Below are 20,484 nucleotides of genomic sequence, written 5' to 3'. Positions count from 1 at the left end.
TTTGGCAGAGCTACACACTCACTAGGAAGATGTATTAGCTCACTCATGGATTTTCTTCTGCTGTAATGGAACATATGGTTATGTCATACCAAGAATAAACGTGTCCGTTTGAGTGCATGTGTTATTACGGTATTTTGTGTGTCTTAACAAAGGTCCCTCTGCTGATTTTTCTCTCCTTCTTCTCTTCCTCTCCCACTCCCTTCGTGTTAAAAAAGCCATATTGTAGCTCTGTTTATTTTTCTACTCCCGGTGGTGTATGTCTGAGACGCCAGGCACTGCTAGGCTCCTGCCTTTCTGGTGCCCCTGTCTTTAAGTGTCCAGGACCATGTTTGTCTAATAAGACTGAGCAAAGTTCATTGACCTAAATAAGAGAATGTGAGTCTGAGTTGGAAAAAAAATTTAATTATTCAAGTGATGAGAGAGCATAGAAAAAACTCAATATGAGGGAAAAAGTATACTGTGCTTAAGACTGTTAAATTAAAACCAGATTGTTTTAATTTTGCTTTGATGTACAATATTTTAGTATCTACTAGAGCTGCAACAGTAAAGCGATTAATCGATTAGTATTCGACTACTAAATTATTTGCCAACTATTTTGATAATAGTTTTTTTGAAAAAAAAGTCAATTTTTTTTTATTTCAGCTTCTTCAATGTGAATATTTTCTGGTCTCTTTGCTTCTGTGTGACAGTAAACTACAGAAAATATCTGTGTGGACCAAACAAATCATTATGTTGGGGTTAGGGAAACGCGATCAACATTTTTCACTATTTGTGACATTTCATAGACCAAACAACTAATCGATAAATCGAGAAAAATAATCAACAGATTTATCGTTAATGAAAATAATCATTAGTTGCAGCTCTAGTATCTACTCCTCTAAGCCCAGGAGCAGCGGAGGAGTTTTAGACACTGTACTACTTGAGTCCGGATAAATGATGGTAGACACTCAGCTTGTGTGCCCAGCAACTAGCTCCTTGGATGACATAATTCAGTTTTCTTTTACACTGCAGAGGGTACTCCCCTTGTGGAAACTATCGAGCCCTTTTGCCAAGAACAGCCACCCCTGTGCTGTTGGTAACCACAGGCAGCCTTTCCTCATCCTCCTCAGTGATGGAGTAATATGGTCGAGGAAAATCTCCTGGCCAAATATGATCATCTCCACTGCATTTGGGTGGTAGAGGAGGAAACTTTGGTTTGCTGTCATGTGCTGTAGGCTGGCAGTGGAGATGATGATTACACTGATCAGCAGCAGAGAAAGCTGTACCTGCGCAGTTTTTGTGTTTTTTTTGTAACCACCTTGTTTTGGATCATTACTTCTGTTAGATGTGTAACAAAGTAGAATCTCTTCACTCTGTTGTGGAAATATTCTTTTATGTTAATTAAACAACCTTCCCGTTGGTCGGGAGGGCCTTCCTACCACACTGACTCTTGCCGTGCACAGTGGAGCTCCTGTTGGACCTTTTAAAACCCATAACATCATAAAAAATGTGTACCGACCATTGACTTGACAAAGGTGGATGAAATGAAAGATCCCCAAAAGTGAGCGAATCATGGCTGGCCACAATATAATTCCATATCCCCGCACTCTCTCACAAAGTAAACGTTAAATGCATCTTTGTCAAAGATGGTTTCTGTCATGTTAGGTATTTCTTCTCATGCTGATGTTTGGCAAAGTGTTCCATTTTTCCAGTGAGTTTGGTTGTATTCAGTTACTTGATGGTATAAAATTGTGGTGAAACGACATAATTGACAGCTGAGACTGATTTGTTTTTGGTTGAGCATGTGTATCGGCAGAACCTCTACCGCGGCTCCACACCACCGTCACTACTGCACAAACTCTGGCTCCGATTGAGTTCAAAAAGAGACACATCGTCCATCTATACATACATCTATGTATTTCTTATGAGCATAAATGCATATGTGCAAAATGGGTTAAACTTTTCTGACACGCCTGTTTCTTGGTAATTAAGTTTGTACAAGTGCACGCCTCTGGCCTTTGACTCAGTCTGCTGCAACATAAAGCAGATACAGTACATGGACTCATTCAATCTTGCTCCCTTAGGCTTCATAAAGTTGGAATGCAGTTATTGTTTGCCATGATCAATTGGCGAACTGGTCATGTTAACGATTTATGTCTTATGCTGGATACGTGCCTTGAGACGATGTATGTTGTGATTTGGCGCTATACAAATTAAATTGCATTGTATTGAACTGAAACAGGGCACTGAAAGCTTGCATTTTTGTGTCCGAATGTATTAATTGTCAGTAAATGTCAGTCCGCTTTTTTCAATCCAATTTTATTTGTGTAGCGCCAAATCACAACATACATTGTCTCAAGGCACTTTAGATAGTAAGGTCAATATTACAATATTACAGAGAAAACTCAAACAAATCCCACAATGAGCAAGCACTTGGCGACTTCGGAGAGAAAAAACTCCCTTTTAACAGGAAGAAATCTCTGCCAGAACCACACTCAGTAGTGGGCGGTCATCTGTCTCGACCGGTTGGGTTGAGGGGAAAAATGGGGGAGAGAAGAGACAGGAGGAAAGAAGAGAGAGAGAGAGAGACAACAGGTGTACAACCGCCGCTTTAATCTCTACCATACTGATACTTATTATTACAAAAATAATACTGACACTTATAAATGCAATGATGTTGTTGTTATTATTAGTAATAATAATAATAATAATAATAATGACAGATTTGGGTCCTGCAGCTCTGGAGTCAGAGTTACACTAGGAGAGAGAGAAAACACAAACAGTTAGTGACATGTAATGTAAACATCAAGGAAGAGATGAGTTGTATAGCAGTTGCTTTAATCTCTACCAGACTTATACTTAAAATTACAAAAATAGTAGGGTGAGATAGAGAAAATGGGGGAGAGAAGAGGTGGGCAGGAAGAGGTTAGCGAAGAGAGAGGGGGGAGAGGAAAAGTGAGAGAACGGAAATGCACTGAATTGCATTTAGAATTTCCCATGCTAACAACCTCAATTAAGTAAAAGCCAAACCACATTATACAAGAGTTCTAGCAAATGTGCCAAACATATTGGCTATTTTGTTTTTACTTGTGTCTGACATTTTTGTTCATTTTTATCTATCCCCAATTTGTTCTCTATTGTCTGGCTTCTCATGTAGCTTGAATATTTACATCGGTCAACATTATCAGCAGCAAGGACTGTAGACTTTTAGAAACCATACCAATCTTTCTGACTGCAACTGTAAATGCAGTTATACGGTTTGCAGTAGTACCTTTTGATTCCGTACAACAGTGTTAAAGAAAACATGGTATTTAAGTCAAATAACATCTGTGGTCAAGGAGACATAGTTAAAAAGGACACTTTCATGTGAGGCCAGAGGAGTGATGTCAGAGAGTCATGTTCTAACAACCCTCAGTGTAGTGATGGTTGACGTATGGTCAGGAGACGATGAAGCCATCCTTCCGTGACCCATCTTCTCCTCAAAGAACTTTTGGTGCTTCTTGTGTCATCATTAATCATCATTAATCATGGGGCAGGGATTTCAAAAATGTAGGTATTTGGTTGCTAACGTCAGCGTACATGACATAATCAGATAGATCCAGACAGACCTCACGCCCACATTTACGTCTCAGCTAAGGCGAGATTAGATATTCCGCACAACCTCCTGCTCAGTTAAAAACCTGTTTCCCCCTAATATCCGGTTTCCTGGTTGAGTTGAGTGGAATGTCTCTGTGCAAAGGCATTTTAAAGGATTTTTCAGGGTAGCGTATCCACACCAAGTTTTTTCCCCGTCCTTTCACTGAGAGCAGCTTTGAACTGTAGCAATGCCAGCAATGCCTAAACACACCCACAAACACACGGATATACATATATATGTCGGAGAGAGAGGATGTGTGTGTAGCCGTTGCAAAGGTTAAAGGCATCTGCTGGGGGAGCGACGACTAGCTGTCTGTGAGGAAGATTCAGCATGAAAATTTACATGAGCTTGTTTTTTTCTTCTGTTTTTCTGATGACATCTACAGTACATTGTAACGTGCTCATTAACTTGTTTTTAAAATCCTCACCACTCCTCTCTCTCCCTCCTTTCCTGCAGAATAGTTCGTGATTATTTGAGTGGAGCTCCATTTTCCTTCTACCAGGAGTCCATGTACTTCTCTCGCTTCCTGCAGTGGAAATGGTTGGAGAGGTGAGTGGTCGGTGCAGATTGGTGAAGCAAACTGACACTTGTGATCTTACACATGGAATATTCAGTACTCAAGTTATTATGCTTTATTCCGTGTCTTTCGCCATAGGCAGTGCTTTGTCTCCTTTTAAACTTCTAAACAGATTTCGAAGGCAATTTAAGAGTAAATATATTTAAACAGTAATAACTGCAATATTATTAAAAATGCTTACAACAAACTAAAACATACTCAAACAAGAGATCAAGATTACAGTATATACTGACCAGTGGAGCAGTGTTTGCACCAAAACACAAAGGTGGTGCTGCCAATCTGTGCTTTTGTGTGACTGGTAAATAATTGATGATGTTCTGCATAATGACGGGGGGGGTGTAAGCAGTCATCAGGGTAGATTAATAATATATAAGAGCATTACTCTGTCTGCAACAGCAAATTATCTGACAGAATCACATAACCTATCAGTTTTTTTTGTCTCTCTCTCTTTATCCTTTATCTTTTTTTCTTCTTTCTCATTCCTCTATCCATCCCTGCAGGCAACCAGTAACTAAAAATACCTTTAGACATTACAGAGTACTAGGAAAAGGTGGATTTGGCGAGGTGAGTGTCACAAAGATCAGGAATGGCTGTGACAGTTTACCCTGGTGTTGTGGTTGTTAAAGTTTTAAGGTGGATCCTGAACCAACATTCTGTTCCTTATACACATTAAGTCTGGAAAATGACGTGTTAATGATTTGAATTGCTACAAGTAACCTTTAACACTTAGTTAATGCAGTGCTGTTTATGTCGCTGCCGTGGTGATGTTGGGTGGAGTAATCTGTGGTGTGACATATTAACTTCCATTAGTTTCAGTTTTAAAGGGTATTTTTCATGTGTAAGTGACAACGTTTCCTCGTTGCTTGTCTTCCAGGTTTGTGCCTGCCAAGTACGTGCCACCGGTAAGATGTACGCCTGTAAAAAGCTGGAAAAGAAACGTGTGAAGAAGAGAAAAGGTGAAGCAATGGCACTAAACGAAAAACGCATTTTAGAAAAAGTTAACAGTAGTTTTGTAGTAAGTACTACCTTTTTCTTATTCAACCTTTCATCAAAATCGTACCTGTTTTCTGTGTCTTTGTGTGCGTGTCTGTGCGTGTGCAATATCTGTGAGAGCTTTGTTTGTCATAACTCCAGTATCCTGCAAATGAAATTGAATGGCGTGTTTGCAAAGCCTGTTGATATGCCTGTAAAGACAGTCGCTGTGACCCGAGTCCTGTTTGTTTAATGACGTCCACGCCAGGTGGGAAGCCTGTGAGTTATAGTGGAAAGAGACATGATGGGATAAAACTACAAAAGGGAAAAATGATATTAATTAGCAGTAGCAGGTGAACTGCAGTCCAGTCAGCAAAGTGTGTGCAAGAATGTTGACAAGTTCATCCGACCTGTTTGCGGCCAAATTTGATTTTTTTTTTTTAAAAAAAATTGCTCTTTTGCAAACATGCCTAATTTGATTTGGAGCATACTGTCTTAACTCATCCGTTAATTCATTTTAAAATTTGATTGAAATATGTTTTGCTGCCACAATGTTTTCTGATGTTGTTTAAAACTGAAATATACAGATTGATAACACGTACACGTCACTACACATACTTAAGTCACATACATTTCAACTGTTGGATTGCAATTAATCTTGAATTCACTAATGGATGGATTACTTTGAAAAATCTGATTTACGTAATTGTCACAGAATCGGCTTTAAATTAAACCAAATATTAAAGATAATTACTTTAAATGAGTACCTAGGACTCTTTGACTGGACTTGAAGCCAGAAAACACACCTGTCATCAGGTGGATAGCTGCAGGTCACAGCAGTAACCTTGGCATGACATTTAAGGATTTGTTCAATTCCAAGGAAAGTTCTGAGGAACAATATGAAACAATTTTCAAAGAAATTTACAATAGCATAGCCATGCCCACCATTCAGACACGACTCAAATTTATTGACAGAGCACATTTCATATGGCAAGTATAGAATGAATATCCTTTAAGAAAAAAAGCATTGATGCGCGACGAAAACATGATATGACCAACGATATGAAATGAAAATACATTGAATAAGAGGATGCTACACGTATAAAAACCAGAAAACAAAAAATAAATAGGAAATTAAAATAGATAGAATAAATACAAATAAGTCAAGAGACATATAGGAAAGAGGGTATAGAAAATATAGCATGGGAGAGTATAGTTGTTACAAAGGAAATGGACGGAAAATATTGATTCAGCAATAATTGGATTGGTTACGTTTAACCACATTTGAATCAAAAGCTTCATAGGTGTGTCTTAACACTGGTCTCCCTGGTCATGCAACCAAACTAAATAACAAGTTCATCAGCACAGTTCAGTTGATGAAAAACACTTTGGTGTTTGGGTTGCAACACTACAAAATGCAGGTGAAGGTAAATGGTAAAACATTTGAGGTCAATAATATTTTTCTAGTTGAGCAGCTAAATATGGAAGAACATGTGTACCAACCCCCAAAAAATTTTGAAGAAAAAAAATTACCCTGCCACATTACCACCATGCCAAAAGATCTTAATGTCTGCATTGCTCTTTGTTGATTTCCCTGTTGAGGATTTCTATAAATTGAACCATAATCATGAGTAAGCAGTTGTTTTTGGCCTGAGCTATAATGCCAAGCTTGAACGCTTTTTAGGGAGTTACCTAGCCTTTTAATTTCTTCCAGGCTCACACCGAATCACTCCACTGGGTATAGGAACAGTCCACAACCTAAAAGGGAGATATCAGTCATGTTTTATGTACATTTATTAAATGTAAGGCTTTGTTAATTAGTATCCTATCAAGCAAGAGTTGCAATTTGTCAGTTTGCACATTTTACAATATGAACCGTCCTCTCACTGTGTATACCTTGTGTAACAGTATACATTTTGCTGAAGTATCTATCTGTTGTTTTTATTCTTTATTCTCCTCTCATCACTTCTTGTTTGTAAAAATGCAAATGCTTGAATTTCTATCCTCCTTAACTGCACGTGTTAACATCAGGACTGGGACAGAGTTGATAACTAAGGGAGATGTGCTTCATTCCGTCCAACTGTACGCACACAAACTTCTCAGTTGCTCTGGCAGGAAAAGGGAACTTAGCATTGGCTCAGTTAAAAAATTATTGTTCCAAAGACAAGAAAATTACAGCACGTGTTGGTTTAACATTCTTAAATGTTACTTAAATGATACTTTCTGGTCTGTGGGTGTGCGTGCATGCGTGTGTGTGTGTGTGTGTGTGGGGGGGGGGGGCGTGCATGCGTGTGTGAAGTCTGAATATTTATACATACTGTAGAACATGATGATGAACTGTGATATTGATCAGTGGAACTATATGCGGTTCTGTTACAAAGCAGTGTTCTCTAAGTGAAGCTAATGGTTGTGTATTTGAGTTTTACTATGTGTTGGATTAGTCTGTTTCAAATTCAGCGTGAGCTATGCTGCGCAACCTTCCGTGAGTCATGGCAGAAACGTGTATGGACATGTATGCATATGCACACGTTTATGTGTGCGTGTGCGTGCACGCGCATTTGTGTGTGTGTGTATGTTCGTTCTCTGTGCTGGAGGCAAAACTGATGACTCTTCATGTGCCTCTCTACCTACGAGCACAGCCCTGTTGCTTAGCAACACTGACCAAACAGCAGTTGCGACGAGAAGAGTCAAGTGCTCTCTCAAACCCTTCATATATCTCTCTCTCTCTCTCTCTCTCGCTATTCTTTTTTACATTTTTTTTGATCAGTGCATACTTTCAGCCAATATATACTCTTAGTCTACTGTTTGGTTTTAAGCGAGGACCCATCCACGTATGTGGTGTGTGGGTGTGTATATGTGTGTGTGAGATACGGGGCAGGGTCACCCTGCTCTAGTCTCCAGCAGATGAGAAAGATTTTGTTCTGATGCAGAATTGGCTGGCTCTCATGATTTCGTTTTTAAACTCTTGCCAGTATGATAATTATTCAAGGATGGAAAGACTTATACTTTTACCAAATATGTCTGAGATAACAAGAAATGTGGTTTCCATACAGGAACTTTCCCATGAATAGATTTTTTTTGGCCAAGATTAAATCTTATTATTAAATCATAAAACAAGACAATCTCATTTAGATATCTAATCAGAGATGAACATGACCAATGCTCATAACTGCCCCTGTCCCCTAAAGAGAAACTCTAGAGGGGGGCAATGTGTGTTAGGAGGTTATGATTCACCTCCTGAGTAAAGTCATTTCCAGTTAGCTAATAGCCTCAGACTCTCTTAATTTCTGTGATTTTCTTACATTAGCACAGATGTCAGGCATTAGTGGACACTTTGATAGGAACACTGAGCTATTGGGAGGGTTTTTGGATTTATACGTTTTAAAGGAAATACTCAATCTCTGTAGGTTTTTTGCTGCCAAATTCGGTAGATATTTCCGCTGCTCATTTGTCCAGTGCTCGAGCGTGTTCCTATGTGTGTATAAACATATCCATGTGTGTGTGTGTGTGTGTGTGTGTGTGTGTGTGGTCCATCTCCGACTTCATACTCTTTAGCAGATGGGATTCCTCCTATTGGCAGCAACATCCTGCTTGTACGCAACATCACATGCACACCCACAACTTTACCCTACATGTCATTGACCCATGGGGGGGGGGGCGCAGAGGAAAGAGGGGAGAGAAGTGGAAGCTTGTGGGAATGAAGGAAGAAAAGAGATGGATGGTGGGATTAGAGGGAAAAGGACATGAGCAATAAGAGTATCTCTCTTTTTCTCCTTGTGTACATTTTTGAGATTGTTATGTGCGATAATAGATGATTATTTAGGGCATTAAACAAACCAAATGAAACAGTTATGTTCCTCTGGCGACCCTCTCTCTTACCACCACTCTTCCCTCTTCCTCCTCCTCCCCGTTCTCTCTCTTCTTGCCCTTCTCTACGTGGACTTCTTCCTCCTCGACTCGACCCTCACCTCTCTCTTTACCACCTCCCCAAATTTGCCTCCCTCTCCAGGTTAGTCTAGCATATGCCTATGAGACCAAGGATGCGCTATGCCTGGTGTTGACCATAATGAATGGCGGTGACTTAAAGTTTCACATCTACAACATGGGCAACTCTGGCTTCGACGAGCAGAGGGCCATCTTCTACGCTGCTGAGATCTGCTGTGGCCTTGAGGACCTGCACCGTGAGAGGATAGTCTACAGGTGAGGTCACACGAGGGTTGGAAACTGTCTGGGACAAGTGTAGATGGGAATCAAATAAAAGATATAACTAAGACATTTTTTTCATCACAGTACTTCTGTTTGAAACATGAGAACATACTGTGGGCACTCTGGGCACTCTGGGCAGGCCATCAACATAGAGGTGTTAGGAAAATGTTATTTTTTTCTGAGGACTAATCTTGTGCCGTTAACAGACCCAGAACCACTTTAAGGATTTGCCTACAACTGGTTAAACGTCCTGGCTTTTAAAGGAACTGTCCACTAATGTCAAACCCAAAGTTCTGTTTACTCACTCACTCTAGGGTTGGGTACGTTTAAACCCTAAACATTTTTAACTGATACAGTACTGGTTCCTTTTTCCAGTGCTTTGCTCTATGTAGGTGTAACACTAGATTTTCTGTTATGTTGCTGTAGTTATCACTACTGCAGTGCTTGCATAGTGCATACTGTAATATTTAACTGTAAATGGTCTGTATTTAATGTACAATTTCTTTCAGACATACTTAAATCCTTGCGTACTGTTTTTAGTGTAATGGATTTCAATAGGGAATGTCAGTGGCTGAGTGTATTAAACACGCTAAGATAATGTCAACTGTGAAAAAGCCCAGTGGTCTCCAACAATAATACCATCTAGCTAGCTAATGCATTACCCAAGGATGTCGAAAGAAGTGAAAATGAGGCCTTACTTTTTTAATCCATGGAGGGTCCGACTTCTTCGGCGCTGGCTGCAGGCGAGCAAACATCACAACACAACATGTTACACGCGTCAGCTTGTACATTTATTTTGTACTTGACCAGGTGTTTGAATTTGAGATCACAAATATTGAAGTGAGCGTGGTCTGTGTTGACTTTTAAAAAGTGTTACCACAGCACTATCTGCTTTCGCCTGACTCACTGTTACGTAATCACATGGGTCTCTCTCTTTTTCTCTACGAACTGTTACACTCTCACCCTGACGCACTCTACTCTTGGATGTAATGTGAATCATTCCTCTGTAATATCGAGAAGATTTGGTCAAAACCCCTTAAAAGTACAGAGTCAGGTACCCAACCCTACTCATCACGAGGAATACTGCTCAGCTTGTGAAAATTAAACCGTTGTATGAATCCTTTTGTGGCTCTGATGATGACACAGTGATGTTCCTCAGGGTTATCTTAGATCAGGCTCGGGGGTTGACATTTGTAACAGAAAAGGCTTATTATTACAAGATATCGTGTGGATTGTGAGTGAAGTTTTACCAGACATTGAGGGTCAAATGAAATGATTCAATCTGTTCGCATCATGGATAATGAGGCATGTGAGAAGTCATTATCTCTACTGGAAGTACAGTAGTTAATCAGTGGAATATCCTGTTAACTCAAAGACCCAATTTGACCTTGAAAATGCAGGAAGACAAAATAAAGTAACTGGATGTCCAATTTTCTGAAACTGCATTGGTGTTAATGATAGCTATTCTTGTGGTTGTGTGACACAGCGAAAAAAGAAAGTCCTGTATAATGAAGTGTGGCTGGATTAGTGGTGTGCTGATGTCACTGAGTTGTGTCACACGTGATGGAACCTCAAAGTAATGCTTTCATAAACAACGATGTTCCTAGAGGACACACGCACCCTCATACACATATTCACTAAACAAACAGTGTTCCTCCGTGTTCTTTGATCTCTGCGTGTGTTACAGTACACTTCACAGTTGGCCTTCTGGTTAAGTTTGGCATTGGTTAAAGTTGCCCCAGTTTTCATAGCTTTTAGAAAATGTACCGAAGATAATTAAGAGGATTCAGATAAAGTAACGGAGCATGTTCATTAAAAACGGCAAGAAAAAAGTCTCAACATTTGGATGAGTTTTGAGAAGGGATTGACAATTTAATTGAGTTAAGAACAAGTCAATGGAGAATACAAATATTTATCCAGGAGTTAACTGTTATGTCCTAATGTTCAAATGTAAGTTGTCTTTTAAAAAAAACACTTTGATGTGCTTTTTTTCTTGCAGGGACTTGAAACCTGAAAACATCCTTCTGGATGATCGTGGTATGTCCCAATTCTTTTCTTCTTATTATTGTTCAGTTCAGACAAGAGTGGGCCAATATGTGAGCACACTTCTTGGCTAGAGAATATCATTTGTTTTCCACTGCTCATTTGAAGACACTCATTGCTCACAATGCCCAACGCAAATGAAAAGTGGTAAGTCGTCCTCTTTGTAGAGTGTAGGGTGTCTCCTCGTCTTTAACAGGCTGGAAACTCCTCTCTTCAAAGTTCCTCACGTCACTCTCTCTCCTCTGAGTCATACTCCTGGAACATGCTCTTATCTTGAAATAGAGGAATCTCCTCCATGTCTCTCTGGAGCTCTAACCATTCTTATTCCTTTTCTTTACCACTTATAGCATAAAGGATTTTTTTTTTGCGTAACATGACTGTTGTCAGGGCACTTTTATTTTGACCTTTGGTACTTATTGATGGTTTCACATAAATCTGGTAGTCCAATCCAAGTTATTCATCTGTAACTCACCAAAAGAAAGAAAGGAATAGTTATTATATTTTTTGAATCAAATAAAAAATGCACAACAACGCCATTTTAGTTGAGTAGCTAATCTGTGGCTCTTGTTTAGGACACATCCGGATTTCAGACCTGGGCCTTGCTGTTCAAATCCCTGAAGGAGAGACGATACGAGGGAGAGTGGGGACTGTGGGATACATGGGTAAGCATTTAAGCATTTTTTTTCCCCTAAAATTCAGAAGCAAACACTGGCAAGGTTTTGGTCTCTAGGCAACATTCCTTTTACCTCAATACCTGTAACAATTCCCTTGCTATCTTTTACTCTATACCCCTTTATGTGGCATTTATAAACTCTATGTTTCAAGATTTAAGGCTTAATCTTGTTTTGGCCCCCCCAAGCTCCTGAAGTGATCCAGAACGAGAGCTACAACTTCAGCCCAGACTGGTGGGGGCTGGGCTGCCTGATCTTTGAGATGATCCAGGGCCAGTCGCCCTTCCGCAAGCGCAAGGAGCGTGTTAAGCGGGAGGAGGTGGACAGGCGAGTGCGCGAGGACCCGGAGGAGTACTCTGATAAGTTCTCAGAGGAGGCGAAGGACATCTGCAGACAGGTGAGAGTGAAAACATGGAGGTGACAGGTGAATGTGGGATTATAGGACAAAGAACGCTCACTGTCGAGGGTTGGGTGAAAAAGGACAAAGGAAGGGAAGCACATGAAAACCATTCTTTGAGACTGGTGGCAAATGAGGTCATGGAGGAAGGTAGCTGGAGGGGTTGTCAGTGCGAAGTGAGTAAAGAGAAAAAGAGTGTCAGATCACGGATTTTTAGTTCTGTATGCCTGAAAACCCATAGTTCATGTCTTCATGCCCAATGAGACATTAGAATCAGCGTCTGACTGACTGCATTTCATTGCAACAAATTTCATTGTTTCTTGTTTGGTAGTTTACTTTTCTGAAACGGCTTTCCAAAATGTTGATATACATTTCCTGTCTTATGTTGTATGTATATGCTGTTAGAAAGTTTATTGTTTTTATTAAGTCAATGTAGACCTACATATCTGCCATCACATATAATGATACTTAAAGCAAAGAGCCACCCATCCATTCTTTTCTACACCCACCTCTCCTGTACAGGGTTGTGAAGAGTGCATGCACTGGCTGAGGCAGGTCAATATAATCCTGCTCTGCATTTTTTGTATCAGCCTGGATCTGTCTTTGGCTCATTTGTGTTTCGATTCAAGTAGGAAGCAGCCTACCACCAAAGGTTTTTGTTTTTTATAATGCACCCTATTCCCAAACAAATTTAGTTTTTAACCTATATAAAGTATTTTTTGCCACTTGAGGGCAGTGGAAAAACAATGACATGCTATTACCTTTTAAAAGCTGAAATGGTGAACAGTTACCTATTTGCACATATGTAAATGTTTGCTTAGTTCAAATCTTTTGCACCCCAACTTTCCTCCACAATGTCACCACTGTGTGCTTCAAGAGGGAGCCACTGAGCTGCTCTGCCTCAGAGCAGGAGGGGACGGGACGTTCGTTTGTGTGACGCGGTGGAACATTCTGACCCGAGGTTCAGCAGATTCTAAGGCTCCCCGGGGAGAGGAGCAGTGGTAGAGGGAGCAGGGAGAAGAAAGGTTTCTGCAAGAAATAGGGAGTAGGATAATTAAGAAGGAGAGAGAGGAGTGGCTCTTAACTGCAGCTCCAAATACACAACCGAGTTGTCAAGATCAGGGGGAGAGTGAACAACCGAGTTATCAAGATCAGGGGGAGAGTGAACAACCGAGTTATCAAGATCAGGGGGAGAGTGAGTCTGTCTTGAACTGTGGTATAAATTGAGCAAAAATTGTGTATAAGAGAAGCACAGTGAAAATTAAGAGATGTGCTGAAAAAGTGAGAAGCCATCTGTTTGTGAAAGCTTGTCAGCTTGTAGGTGACGGAAGGGAAAGTAGCCAAACTAAGCGCCATCCATGGTCTTCATCGCCTGCTGTACTGTGAGTGTTGTGGTGGTGATATTATGGAGAAGCCCTCGCAGAGACACTCTCTAATTCTCCCCATGATGCCATTGCATCAACGCCTAAGTGTGTGGATTTGTATTGGTCTTTATTAGATTATGTAGGATCAGATTCATAAAGTCATGAGGATTATCAGCGTTTTATATACATTGCACTGGATAAATCTGTCAGGAGTTAAACAACATCACAGGAGGACCCTCCCCCTTCTTTGTGTGTATGCTTTGTTGATGGAGAAAAAGGCTTAAATAGAAAATAGTTTTGTTATTCTTGTGTAACACGATAAACTCTCATCTGTAAAAGCCATTTGGTCGAAGGCACGCGCATCTTGTAAGAAGTTGTTTTTGACACTCTTCACTCTTCTTTTTCCTCCCGCTGTGCATCAGCTTCTGGCCAAGGACCCCAAGCAGCGCCTTGGATGTCAGGGTCGTGGGGCCATTGAGGTCAAGCAGCATCCCATCTTCAGAAACATCAACTTCAAACGGCTAGAGGCTAACATGCTGGACCCCCCCTTCAGCCCCGATGTAAGACCTGCACACACGCAAACTCCCAGTGCGCACTGCTTATACAGGCATGGTTCACAGCTCGCAGCGCAAAGCCTTGGCGAGCTGCAAATCAGCATACAGGAAATACCATTGTCACATATAAACAAACACTTGCCGTATAATCCCAGTGATCATGGTCGCCAGAGGGGCTGGTGAGAAGCAGTTGTATGATTTCAGTGTTGTCGTGTGTAATCCCAAACTGCAGTCATCACATGTAATGTGTGGCTGTGGTCATACACGGAAAATCAATTGCGAATATGTGGCGGAGCTCTACCTCACCAGTATAGCTGTAGTTCACTGTAAGCTTTCATGCTGCACTCACACACAATTTTACATAAATAGAGCCAGTGAGGTAGAGGGACTGACAACGAGGTTAAATCAATAATTGAAAGTAGATATTGTTATCTGTCTTTCTATTTTGGGTTATTTGGGTCAGTAGGGCCACGCTGAGGTAAGCACAGTCCTCAGTTATGAGAAGACAGATATCCATATGATTTAAAGTCTGTCAAGTTTAGTATTTCCCCCTTTGATCCACAATAATTACAGCATGTCTAAGTCTAACTCTTTCTGCTCTCTCATGTCTCCCTCTCTCTCTCTCTCTCAGCCTCGGGCCGTGTACTGTAAAGATGTTCTGGACATTGAGCAGTTCTCCACCGTCAAAGGTGTGAACCTTGACCCCACCGATGACGACTTCTACCACAAGTTTGTCACAGGCAGTGTCTCCATCCCGTGGCAGAACGAGGTACTGCTCACTTGGGACCCTGAGATGATGTCATTGCTCAGTCCAACAGCAGACGCAGCACAGTACAACACCAGTGGTGTCATAGGAAATACCTGTATCAATGTAGGAGGATAAATTGATGTTAATCGTCATTGATTATTCATAAGTTGCCTATGAATTATTGAAGTTGCTGGATATGAAGTGGAAAGCGTGTGGAAGTGTTTATTTAGATCATACATGTAGTATACATCAGATGGATACTGAAAAGGCTTTCTTCAGAGAGGTTTGCTATAAACGAATGATACCCACCCAGTTCTATTCCACATATCTCTTGTAGTATGTAAGTACTAAGTAACTGGCTGGATGACTTGACCTCTCCTGCTTTGCAGGTGATTGAGATGATGGCATAGGAAATACCTGTATCAATGTAGGAGGATAAATTGATGTTAATAGTCATTGATTGTTGATTAGTTGCCTATGAATGATTGAAGTCGCTGGATATAAAGTGGACACCATGTGGAAGTGTTTATTTACATCCTACATGTAGTATAAATCCGATGGATACTGAAAAGGCTTTCTTCAGAGAGGTTTGCTATAAACGAATGATACTCACCCAGTTCTATTCCACGTATCTCTTGTAGTATGTAAGTAGTAAGTATCTGGCTGGATGGATGACTTGACCTCTCCTGGTTTGCAGATGATTGAGATGGAGTGCTTTAAAGAAATTAATGTCTACGAGACAGACGGGACCCTGTGCTCAGACCTGGATGTGAACCGGCCCAACCCTCCACCAAAGAGAGGCTTCTTCTACCGCCTGTTCAGAAGAGAGGCAAGTGCTAGTGCTCCGGCAACTGTTCGAGGGGGTGGGGGCTAAGGTACTTCTTCTCTTTCTTCTTTCCTCCCTTTTTTTCCGAGGCCTTGTCCAAACTCAGCATATGAAAAGTTTATCCATGAAACTGTGAGAAGATTGAAGTTAAATAGTTGTTCCCAGTTCATTTATGTTGGTTGGATAAGGCCTCGGCTCCCTTTCTCTTTTTCTGAAATTGAAAAGCCCCCTCACTTTTTCAAATCCTTTTTGTCCCCAACTTTTGTACAGATTCAGTTAAAATTTATTGAGTCTCTTATCGCGTAATGAGTCTCTTATTGTCTTGCCGCCAAAATTCAGATGAGGTGTGAGTTGATAAAATGTCACTGTGCTCATCATCTGAATAGCCTTCAGTTACTGTCTACTCTCAACAATAAGCTCCAGCTGTGAGTGTTCCACTGATGATGTTGATGACCCTGTGTTGTTACTGTCAGGCTGCCCACCCTTCTGGGATGTTAGGGCAGTATGAAACCTTAGAATTAGACCTGTGTTTCAGGTTAACAAAAAAAAATCAAACATCAATCAATGATAAAACAGCTCTACATATTAAAGACAAAAATTCAAGAATATCAGGTCTCTATCATGGAAGCTACACATACTTTTTAATAGGGCCAGTACAGTAACATATTTGAATATTGTTTATATTATATTTATTTCTCAAAGAAAGTGCAATAAAGATATAATCACTATGCTATTTGTTTCCTTCTCATGCCTTTCTAACCTTCTCACAGCGGTTTGTCTGAGTGCTGGACACCAGCTTTGGAGCTACAGAAATACTACATGTCACAGGCGCTGTGACAAAGTGGTGAAAGTTGCTGATCTTAGTGATATATCCTCCCTTTTGGTTCTTCCCAGGTCTGTTTTAAGAGCGGTTACAGTGACGACGAGACTGAAGAGCCCTCGCGACTTTAAACCACTCCTTCCACCTGCCTGCCCCCCGCCCGCCCCTCCCTCGCCGCTGAACTTCACAACAAACTCCAACCGAACGCAAATCTTAGGAACTCAGTGAATGTTGACCTGTATTTATGAGCTGTATTAAAAGTGTATAATAATTAAAGAAAAAAGTATGAGTTTAAAGATTTTGTACATTTGTACTTGAATTTATGTCTAGATGTATATTTTCACTAAAGGTTGTATTGTACAAAAAGCCATAAAAGTACCACTTGAATGCATACATTACATTTTTATTTCCTTTTTACTTAATTTTGGAATGAGTATGGACAATGTTTATTAGGGAGTTTTTTAAGAAGCACAGTTCTAGTAGTGTTTTATTTTCTCAATGTAGCATAAGGCCTTTTTTGTTTTTATATGTGCTGTATGTTTGTCATTGATTTTGTCAACGTGACGTGTTGTTAGCACCTCAGATCCACCCCTTTCCCAAACTAACCTTTAGCCTTTGTACTTATCAAGGCTCAGGTAGATCTGATTGGGTGTAGACCTGAATGAATCCTGTCTAACTTTGCTGTGTTGATGCCATGCTGCTTAAACCTTCCCGTATATTTCCCAGGTCTCTACCTTCCCTACCTGTAAGTCTAAGATCCCGATAATCCATGTCCTCCCCCTCAGTCCAGTCGGGCAGGTTGCAGTGGAATGAATGACATGTATAGTAAAGCATCCACTAGGTGCCTGTACCAGCAGATTCTAGCAGAGATGGCATGGATTTATTTCTGACAACCTTTTTAGTCAACATGCACAACATTACGTATCCTTAAAATACAGAGGAAATGATTTTGGTGGTCATTTTCAGCGACACAAGGCCTGGTGATTTTCATTCCTGGACCTCTCCCAGAATATTTCAAGAGCTGCAAACTGTTTAGATGCACAGTGTTTCCTTTTGGAGCACAGCTGTCACTAATGTCTGTTACATTACTCACTCAGGCAGAATTCCTTTTTTCTGTGATAATTACCCATTGTACTTTTTCTTCTTTTTTTGTGCTAACTGGCTTTTCCATATCATGAACTTTTTTAGTGTGCAGAGTGGAAATCCTTTCCTTTAAGTTTCTTAGTAATTTGCTTCCATGATTTTATTATACCAGAAAAGCCAATGGGTGATTGACTGCAGAAGTGACTTGGAACATAGAGACAGATGATGATGATGATGAGGACATGATGGCACTGTATCAGATCTGACCTGAGGCTTCATCAAGATATCAAATTGCTGTTGCATCAAACAAACTTCCATTGATTCAGCTGTCAGCAGTTATTAGCCTGTGCACTAAATCAGGACGCAGCCTGCTTTGGCCTCTGTGCCTGTTGATCATAGATAGCACAATACCTGTTAGCCACTTGTCCTGCCAGTAGAAGGCTAGTTGGATCCCGTGGCTTCAGCTGTGTTTGTGACAAAGATAAAATCTGTTTATCGTGATAGCACCCATCATAACTATTGCATTGAAATTGTGTATGTCGTTCTCTCACGGGAATGACATAAGACAGTTGCTTGTATGTGTATAGACCAAGAGGAACACTCGACCACTTTCAAGACCACAATATTTATGCATTTATTTTTAATCACAGAAGTGTTTGCTTTCAAATTGACCAATCAAGAGCAAATTTAGTTTTTGAGGCAGTTGCTGTTTACTCCCCACCACCTGTTTTAATGCTGTGAAGATCCAATTTGGACATGTTAGCTTTGTGTGTGTATAATACACTGTATGCTAATGCAGCTTTTGGTCAGTCTATTACATTGAAGTAAATTAGCTATTCTTTGTGCAGTAAGAATTCAGTTATCTTAAGGAGTGATTCATTACATGATTCTATTTTTTTTTTCTCCACAAAAAGGAAATGTCTGCAATTTTTAAATTAATTAAAAATCATTTATGTCTTGAATGTCACTTAATTCAATTTCTAACATTCAATATGACATACATTTAAAATGGTATACATGTATAGTTCCCCATATGTTTGGAGAGTTTGAGGTTAGCAGAATTGTGTCCCTTGCCACACACTCCATTATTAAAATCAGGAATCAATGCGTGCATCTGGCTGTTGCTGGCTTTCGTTACTTGCGTTTCTTTAGTGTCTTTGTTTTTTTTCCCCCTTTTTTTCTTGTTGTTGCTCTCAAGGACATTTTAATGCTAATTTCTCTTGCCAGTGTAGATTTAAGTCTTTTAGCTCTTTAGCCTCAAAAAACTTGTAAATGATGTATTTCTAAACTTGTAACTAATCTCTAACACACATTCACACATTCTCACTGAGGGAAACAAAAATGTGTTTGCCTCCCATGCCTCTTTCATTGTTTGGAGTGACTTTACACTTAAACCATCCATATAGCAGTAAAGTTAAGTTCTGTTCAGTTTCATTGCACTATGGTGTTTTTTGACAATAATTATATAGGAAGTGTCTTTAACCTTTATTTACCAATGATACCAAAAGCGAGATTTAATTTAATCAACCTTGTTTCGTTTAGCATAACAATTTACTAAAGGGAGACTGACAGCCTTTATTCTATGTGCCAATTACCAAGTTAATTTCTGACATACCATCTCTTTTCAACCTCTTTATCCTTCCGTCTGCTCTGAGAGAAATTCCTTCAAGTAAAGGAACTTTAAACAGTTAAACAGTTTTGAATGTCAGCACTAAGTGCATTTTAATGCCTGTTTTAAAAAAAAAAAATACATATGTTTTATTACTCAAGCATGTATTGGTTTATAGTACTTCAGGTTCCTTATGTATGTAAATGATGACCTTCTAGTGCCAACATATCTCACTGGTATCTGAGAACAACCTTATAAATGGCATGGTGACCAGCTGATTCGGCTCGGGATGAATACACGATAAGCATTCCTTCTCTCCTGCCTTCCTCCAAGGTGCTGATGGTGAGTCCATCTCCCCAGAAGCTGGGGTGAGGCTCACCAGCAACATTTTGAGGTGAGAGATCCTCAGTTCCTTGATGTCACCTGAGTTTAGTTTTGGGATAACCACAGACACAAGCCTGGAAATTCTCCAGGACTACATCCAGGTATGTCAGTTAAGTGATATATCCCGGGAAGGGAGGAAGGACAAATGCATTATTGGTATTCAAACTGGGCCCGGGACTTGATTTTTCTTTTTTGTATCTGTACAGTCATGTCGTTCAACCACTGCAGTCATTGTTAATTCTTGTACAAGTTGTATCACTGGTTGTTGTACCATATCTGACATTTGTAATTATTAAATAATACACTGCCATTTGTATAAAAAAAAAACTTGTCTTGACCTATTTGTGCCATATCAATGAATAAATGGGAATAAATGGACACTAAAAAACAGTGTCATGCTGCTATGACCTGTGTTACGTCCAAGCCACAATATTCTAACTAACAGCACTAGTGGCATTAGAGGAAATTAGCTGCAGGTAGGACTTCATTAAATCTCCAACTACTTCTCCCTACACACACTACACACATTGGATAAGAATTGATTACAGGTCAAAGTTAAAGATTTATTTATGTTGGACAGGTGTCTTTCCATTCAGTCTCTGCCCCATTCCACT

At 40.1% G+C, this 20,484-nt stretch overlaps 1 protein-coding gene across 3 annotated transcripts in view; it reads left to right on the top strand.

Moving 5' to 3' along the window:
* Nucleotides 1–20,258, top strand: part of grk4 (G protein-coupled receptor kinase 4) — a 55,543-nt gene extending 35,285 nt beyond the window's left edge. For 2 of the 3 annotated variants that reach the window (XM_047334107.1, XM_035636000.2), the window contains 11 exons: nt 4,073–4,165; nt 4,694–4,757; nt 5,068–5,208; nt 9,175–9,365; nt 11,371–11,408; nt 11,987–12,076; nt 12,274–12,482; nt 14,269–14,406; nt 15,032–15,169; nt 15,846–15,977; nt 16,869–20,258. In XM_047334107.1, coding sequence (XP_047190063.1) covers nt 4,073–4,165; nt 4,694–4,757; nt 5,068–5,208; nt 9,175–9,365; nt 11,371–11,408; nt 11,987–12,076; nt 12,274–12,482; nt 14,269–14,406; nt 15,032–15,169; nt 15,846–15,977; nt 16,869–16,925 — 1,291 coding nt within the window. In that variant the 3' untranslated portion in view covers nt 16,926–20,258. Of the gene's footprint in view, nt 1–4,072; nt 4,166–4,693; nt 4,758–5,067; nt 5,209–9,174; nt 9,366–11,370; nt 11,409–11,986; nt 12,077–12,273; nt 12,483–14,268; nt 14,407–15,031; nt 15,170–15,845; nt 16,024–16,868 lie in introns of all 3 variants that reach the window. The other variant, XM_035636001.2, reaches the window with a different exon arrangement.
* Nucleotides 20,259–20,484: the final 226 nt, after the last annotated feature.

The sequence above is a fragment of the Scophthalmus maximus genome, chromosome 8 (genome assembly GCF_022379125.1).
Source record: "Scophthalmus maximus strain ysfricsl-2021 chromosome 8, ASM2237912v1, whole genome shotgun sequence".
In the NCBI taxonomy this organism is placed as follows: Eukaryota; Metazoa; Chordata; class Actinopteri; order Pleuronectiformes; family Scophthalmidae; genus Scophthalmus; species Scophthalmus maximus.
Note: the sequence above shows the minus strand (reverse complement) of the source record. Positions and strands in the feature narration are given on the sequence as shown.